The sequence below is a fragment of the Cynocephalus volans genome, chromosome 5, assembly GCF_027409185.1.
Source record: "Cynocephalus volans isolate mCynVol1 chromosome 5, mCynVol1.pri, whole genome shotgun sequence".
Taxonomy (NCBI): domain Eukaryota; kingdom Metazoa; phylum Chordata; class Mammalia; order Dermoptera; family Cynocephalidae; genus Cynocephalus; species Cynocephalus volans.
The window spans coordinates 41,407,525-41,415,292 of NC_084464.1; the positions used below are offsets into that span (position 1 = coordinate 41,407,525).

The 7,768-nt window shown below is 35.4% G+C and overlaps 1 protein-coding gene across 1 annotated transcript; it reads right to left on the reverse strand.

Annotated features, from left to right (window-relative positions):
- Positions 1-312: 312 nt before the first annotated feature.
- LOC134378966 (olfactory receptor 2W1-like) lies at positions 313-1,230 on the reverse strand. Its single transcript, XM_063098247.1, has one exon. The coding sequence runs from the start codon at positions 1,228-1,230 to the stop codon at positions 313-315; it is 918 nt and encodes a 305-aa protein (XP_062954317.1).
- Positions 1,231-7,768: the final 6,538 nt, after the last annotated feature.

A 7,768-nucleotide genomic window follows, 5' to 3' on the forward strand; every position in this document is an offset into this window, starting at 1 on the left:
ATCCAACTTTTGGAGAATGCCCCCTTTCGATATAACCACTTAGACTTTACGGAGACTTCTTTGAAGCGACAGCTGTGGATGAATTGTCAAAGATGATAACCAGTGACTTTGAGAGACATTATTAGTCTTCTAAAGAATCAGCCCTTGAAATGAGGGACAGTGACACAACAATATAAGTGAAATATTCTTTTTCAGATGATGATTACTGCTAAAATAAGTTGACTATGATATAAAGGTTAGATGGGACCAATTTCTTTATTGGAAATTTCTTGTAAAAAGATGTTAGTGTCCTGTTGTGTTTCCAAAGCCTTTTTATTTTCCAATCAGCCTCTTCATAGCCCCTTTGAACTCCTTATTCCTTAGTGTATAGATCAGTGGGTTCAAGCTGGGAGTAACAATGGAATAGAAGATACTGAGGAGTTTGGCCTCATCCTGAGAGGGACTGTTTCCTGGCTGTATGTACATGTAGATAACAGTCCCATAGAAGATGGATACCACAATGAGATGGGAGGAACAGGTTCCAAACGCTTTTTGTCTTCCTGCTATAGACTTGATTTTCAGTATGGCTACAGCAATGAAGCCATACGAAATGAGAATGAGAAGAAGTGGTGCAAGGAAAATAAAAAAACACAGCGCAAATAAGGTTTCCTCCATGTCTGTGGTGTCCACACATGCAATCTTGACCATTGCAGATATTTCACAAAAATAGTGATCCAGGTGGTGGTTCCCACATCGAGAAAGACTTATGGCATAGGGGGAAAGTATCATGCAATTAGTGATACCAATTACCCAAGTCATGGCCACCAGGCCTCGACAGAATTGGGGGCTCATCACTGTCATGTAATGCAAAGGCTTGCAGATAGCATTGAATCGGTCATAAGACATCACAGCAAGAAGCATACATTCAACTGTGCATAGCATGACATCCGTGAAGAGTTGAAAGGCACAGCCACCAAAAATGATTTTCTTATCTTTGCCCCAGACATTGACCAACATCTGAGGAACTATATTTGTGGTATAGCAGAGATCCAAGATGGCCAAATTTCTAAGAAAGAAGTACATGGGGGTTTGGAGACATTCATCCAGTAATGGCAGCAGGATAATGGCCATATTTCCCATCAAGGCAATGGTGTAGAAGAAAAAGACAACCCCAGAGATGATCATTTCCAGCTGAGGCTGCCCAGGGAACCCAAGGAGTATAAACCCACCAAAGTTGCTACTATTGACCATTTTTGCTATTTTTCTGAAAAACAGTTGTGAAAAATTAAATCAACAAATTGGAAGCCATAGTGAATATATTTATAAACAATATTAGTAGTATATATAGCTAGAAAAAAAATCATGAAATGAAAGAAAACATCAGTATTTTATATCTTATCATTGTTCTAATGTTCTGTCTGTTTATCCAACTGGGATAAAATTTATCCTGGGTGCAATTTGCCTATAGGGTCCATACTCATAATTACTTTGTCTACTTCTATACCAAGGCAAAAAAAACGCAGAAGTCTCATAGAAAAACCCTGAGCAAAACGGCTGAATGAAACTGGATGAACTTCCCTTTATTAATAGGGAGGTAGGAAGGGGGTTACGAATCTGTAACAAATTATCTACTTCATCCGAACGTTAGTACAACATGCAGATTTCATGCTTCTTATGCTCTTTTCCCCATGTTTAAGCTGTATGGTTTCAATCCTATCCAATTTTACTTCTGACCTTATATTTTTAAAATTTAAAATCTTTCATCTGAAAACTTCTATTTCCAAATATTATTCATCTCCCCCTACCACTCTCCAGACCAGCAATCTCTCTTTCATTGCAAATGCTTCATTTCATCTGTACTTTCAATTCCATCTTCTACCATTTCTTATGGAGTAATTCTTTAAAAATGTATCCATTTCTTAATTTTATATTTAATCTCTAATAATAATTTTTGTTCTTTCCCCCATTCTATAAAAATTTTGGCTCTAGTACTCTTACATTTAAAATGTTAGGCCACTCAGGAGGGGAAATTGTGTTACATTTGTGTTTATATCACACAATTCCCCCTGACTCTCATCGAGACTAGCACAGAGAAAATATCTGTAAAGACTTGATGTTTGTTAAAAGAAAGTTTGATAACTACACTTTGCTCCTTTTTATTTTTTCATATCTACAGTAAGTAGTAACTCTTTAAAACACAACCTCCAATACTCAACTAAAAATGGGAGAACTGGATATCAATATGCAGGAGAATAAAATTAGACCCATATCTTTCAACATATACTAAAGACAACTCAACATGGATTAACGAATTAAGTATACACCCTGAGACAATAAAACTTCTTAAAGAAAACATAGGAGAAACACTTCAGGAAGTAGGACTGGATGGACACAGACTTCATAAATATGACCCCAAAAGGATGGGCAACCAAAGGAAAAATAAACAAATGGGATTGTATCAATCTAAAAAGCTTCTGCACAGCAAAAGAAACAATTAACAGAGTTAAAAGACAACCAACAGAGTGGGAGAAAATATTTGCAAAATATACATCTGACAAAGGATTAATATCCAGAATATACAAGGAACTGAAACAACTTCACAAGAAAAAAACAAGCAGCCAAATTAAAAAATGGGCAAAAGAGCTAAATAGGCATTTCTCTAAGGAACATATACGAATGGCCAACAGACATTGAAAAAAATGCTCAACATCACTCAGCATCCGGGAAATGCAAATCAAAACCACACTGAGATACCACCTCACCCCAGTTAGGATGGCTAATATCCAAAAGACTGTGAATGATAAATGATGGTGAGGTTGCAGAGAAAAAGGAACTCTCATACATTGTTGGTGGGACTGCAAAATGGCGCAGCCTTTATGGAAAACGGTATGGAGGTTCCTCAAACAATTGCAGATAGATCTACCTTATGACCCAGCTATCCCACTGCTGGGAATATACCCAGAAGAATGGAAATCATCAAGTTGAAGGTATACCTGTTCCCCAATGTTCATCGCAGTACTCTTTACAATAGCTAAGAGTTGAAACCAGCCCAAATGTCCATCATCAGATGAGTGGATATGGAAAATGTGGTATATCTACCCAATGGACTACTACTCTGTTATAAAAAAGAATGAAATACTGCCATTTGCACAACATAGATGGACCTAGAGAGAATTATATTAAGTGAAACAAGTCAGGCACAGAAAGAGAAACATCACACGTTCTCACTTATTTATGGGAGCTAAAAATAAATAAATAAATACACACACACACACACACACACACACACACACACACACACACACACACACACCAAAAAAAACGGGAGGGGGAGGGAAGAAGACATAACAATTACAATTCCTTGAAGTTAATACAACAAGCAAACAGAAAGGACATTGTTGGGAGGGAGGGGGTAGAAGGAGGAGGGAGGGAGGTTTTGGTAATTGGCCACAATAATCAACCACACTGTATACTGACAATATAAAATAAAATAAAATAAATTGACCTCTCAAATACACAGAGTTCCTAGTTTCTAAACCAGTGTTGTCTTCTAAATTATTCTTTTGCTTGACTTCTCTATGGCAGGTCAATATGTCCAATATTGAAACTGCCCTCCTGCTGCCTTTATAAACAATTCGTTTCAGTGAGTTTTTCCACTAGTATTCCCCTCTCTGCAACTTCCATTTTTTTCCTTTCACCTGCGTTCATCTCCAAAGTTCCCTAATCAGATATCTGATCTCCTTTCTCCGTTACTCATTTCCTTCCTCTTTATGACTTCAGTTACTGATTTGGCACAGATAAATAACCAGTTTATTTCTTCAGCCCCTCCATCTTTTGCATCTTCAGATGTACAATTTTAGCTAATTGCGGGGCATTTCCACTAGATTTCACAACAGTCACGTCTCATGTTATGTATATATGCAGGTGCTTCAAAAAGTTCATGGAAAAATATTATTAAAAGAGAATACAATTCTTTGCATAAACTTTTTGAAATACCCTTGTACAAAACTGAATTTATTATATGTTATCTCTTTAAACAAATCTTAATTCTTTCTTCCACAGACTTATAAACTTTTTATTCATGTAGATGCCTCATAAATTAGTAACTCCTAGGTTCTTAGTAAATGTTTGTTGAAATAGATTAGTGAATTTTTGTGGTAAAAAATAAAAACATAAATACTCATTTTAGGTCTACAGTTTATTAGAAATCAATTTGAAATTTAATGTATGTCCTAAATGTTGAAAGAAAAAAACTTGATATAAAATCCAGAGCTTTTATGCAAATTTATTTGAATTGGAGAACTTGGTAAAACATTTATCATAATTTTCATAACGATTTCTCTCCCGGTTTACCCTAATTAGGCTTAATGGGCTTTTCTGTGAGGATGATTTACCCAAAGTTTGTTCTGGAGAAAAAAATATCTAACTCTTTTATTTTTCTTTTTCATGACCGGCACTCAGCCAGTGAGTGCACCGGCTAGTCCTATATAGGATCCGAACCCGCGGCGGGAGCGTCGCCGAGCTCCCAGCGCCGCACTCTCCCGAGTGCGCCATGGCTTGGCCCCCAAAATATATAACTCTTCTAAAGCAGGAAATGTTTCGTTCCCCTTTTACCTAAGCATGACTAAGAGTATAATCCTTCATTACACCATTCTTCCCACTTACCACTGGGATCTTACACGATTGTGTCAGGAAGCAGTCCTTGCCTCTCACCTCTCTCAGTTCATGTACTCATCCAAAGAAATCCTCTTTATTTATATGATTAAGAGGAGAAACATCTTCAATGTGAAAGAAAACTAAGCAGGTTTCCCTAAGGAGGAATGATGAAACGTTTGAGTCTGGGAAGACCTTGGGGGAACTGGGTTTTCTCACTATTATCAATTAATGTGTATTGTAAAATTACCCAAGGAAGAACATTGCAGAAAAATCTCCCAGAAGTGTTACAAATTTTCATAATTAATCAATTTTTTCTCAACTTTGTGTGGAAATTAAAGTAATTATTATTATTCCAAATAATATTAACATAAGATCAAATAAAAATCACAACGTGTTTTACAAGTCAAAATACATTCTTATATATGGCTTCATCAATGAAATACTTTTACTGATAGTGTTATTATTCTATTTTATGTGGAAGAATATTGTGTGTCTAGAAGTTACAAATTATCACAAAGTGGCACAGGTAAGGAATAATACAGATGAGTGGCCCTGGCTGCTACTGTGGTGGTGAATTGTCTTTGCTTGACAGTAGGTGTGGTGGTGGTTCTGGGTTATGTTAAACCACCTTGGGTCCTGTTCCAGAATCTGGGGTCGTAGAATGAGCCCCCAGCTGGCTTCACCTTGGTGGGTCAGGCAGTGGGGGCTGGTGCTCCCCTCCAGGTCCAAGGAGTGGGGAGGGGTCACCGGCACCATGTGGGTCCCTACTTTTTTTTAAATTGTTTTTTGAAATAATTTATTATACATATATGTGGGGCACAAAGTTGACCTTCAATAGTTTTGTACGATGGATGATAGTTAGATCAGGATAGTTAACTTATCATCACAACATAATCATTCTTTGTGTCTGTTAACCAATTTCTTGTTAATCCCCCTTTCTCTCCCCCACTCCTCCCCTCTCCTTTTCTGCCTCTAGTAACCACAATTCTTTTTTCTCCTTCTAAAGGTTCAATGTATTATTGTGATTGCTGTTTCTTTCTTTCTCTCTCTCTCTGTCTCTATTATTTGTTTATTTATGGACTCACGAGTGGGAACATGCAGTATTTCTCTCTCTGCACCTGAGTTGTTTCACTTAGGATAATTTTCTCCAGGCTCATCCATATCGTTGCAAACGGCAGAAATACTTTCTTTTTTATGGCTGTGTAGTATTCCATTGTGTATATATACCACAATGTCCTTATCCAGTCATCATCCATTGATGGACATTAACGTTGGTTCCATCACTTGGCTATTGTAAATAGAGCTTCAGTAAACATGGGAGTCCAGGTATCCCTTCAACATGATGATTTCCAATCCTCTAGATATATCCCCAGTAGTGGGATTGCTGGATCATATGGTAGTTCTATCTGTAGTTGTTTGTGGAATCTCCATACTGTTCTTCATAATGGCTGTACTAATTTACAGTCCCACCAACAGTGCAGAAGTGTTCCCCTTTCTCCACATCCTAGTCAGCATCTGTCAAACATTTAAATCAGGAAAACAAACAATGAAATAACCCAACAAAAAAATCTAGCAAAACTGTACAGGAAATATGCAAACATTAAAAAAAAAAAGATTTTTAATTAGTGAAGGAAACAAAACAAGACTTGAACAAATGGAAAGTTGTACAGGGTTCTTGGTCAAGAGGAATTCCTTTAGAATCTTGAAATGATTGAGGCTTAACAAACGGAAAGAGTCCAGAAACCGTAAAATAAAAGTTTTAAGATAAACTACATAATCATGTCAAAATATACCAAAGCAAAAAACCAATTGGGAAATACACTTCTGCCTATGTCCTCCTGAACACATAAAAATATTTGTCATTCATATCAGTGATAAAACACTATTTTCTCTCAGTGCTAAAAAGTATTTCAAAATTGATAAAGAAAATCCATAAATTAATGGATAATGATATAAACAGATGGTTTGAGAATATAAGATAAAATGACGCTCAAAATAAAATGTTCCTCAGTCATACCCCAAAACGAGAGAAATGTGAAATAAAACTATAGGGAGAAACAATGTTTTTGACTTTTAGATAGGAAAATCCCACATGTTGTTGACATCGACAAGCTCATGTGTTTTGGTGTTGATTAGTGCAATCCCTGTATAGGGTAATTTGTCAACATTTATCTATCATAAAATTCATTTTCATAACATGTGCCCATTTTCTTTTGGATTCTTAGTTCTTTTCTCTTGGAGTACTTATTATATATTCTGAAAATTCATCCTTTATCAGTTACATGTATTGCAGAAATCTTCCAGTTTGTGCAGATTTTATCACTCATTATGTTATTGAAACATTTTATAATAACTGTAATTCTATTTAATGTCGTTGAAAGTATAAATAAGTTTTATGCTTTTTGATTTTTAGGAGATTTTCAATCTAGGTAATTCTAAAAGTCAAAAAATAATTGATCTTTTATTTCAGTGTACTAATTCATGTACAATATATTTGTGTACATAATATATGGTAGAGGGTCCAATTCTGTTTTTCTCCAGATGGTTAAACAATTTCTCTAATGCTGTATAATGTGAGTTTCTGAGGAAATAGTCATTTTTACACACTCTTAGGTGGAGGGTAAGATGATATACATATATTTTGAGTGTATTAGTATTATTTATCAATATGCAAAATGTACATGACCTTTGACTTAAAAAATTCACATGTTAAGCATCTAACTGAAAGCAACACTGTTACATACACACCAATATATGTTCACAAACCTGTTAACTGCAGACTTTGTAAAGGTGAAAAATTGGAGAGAACCAAATATCAATCATTAGTGAAAGAATAAATAATCTGCATTAAATAAATTATGGAATTCTGTTATGAATAAAAAGATTTCTATGTAAAGATATTGAATAATTTCCAGATATATTGGTAAATGAAAGTAGTTATAGAAAAATACATTTTCCACTATATACTTTTTTCAAAATGTACATATGAAAGTGAAATGGAAGCAAAGGAGGACATCTTTTTTAACATGTTTAACTTTTTTAAAGTAGGTGTATATTTGCCCAATTAACAGAAATTTAAAAAACAAAACAAGCCAAAATCTTTTGCTTTGGGAAAGACCATGTGATAGTACAT

Bases quoted from the DNA above. Each gene is read 5' to 3' on its own strand.
- LOC134378966 (XM_063098247.1), bottom strand. From the start codon at position 1,230: ATGGTCAATAGTAGCAACTTTGGTGGGTTTATACTCCTTGGGTTCCCT.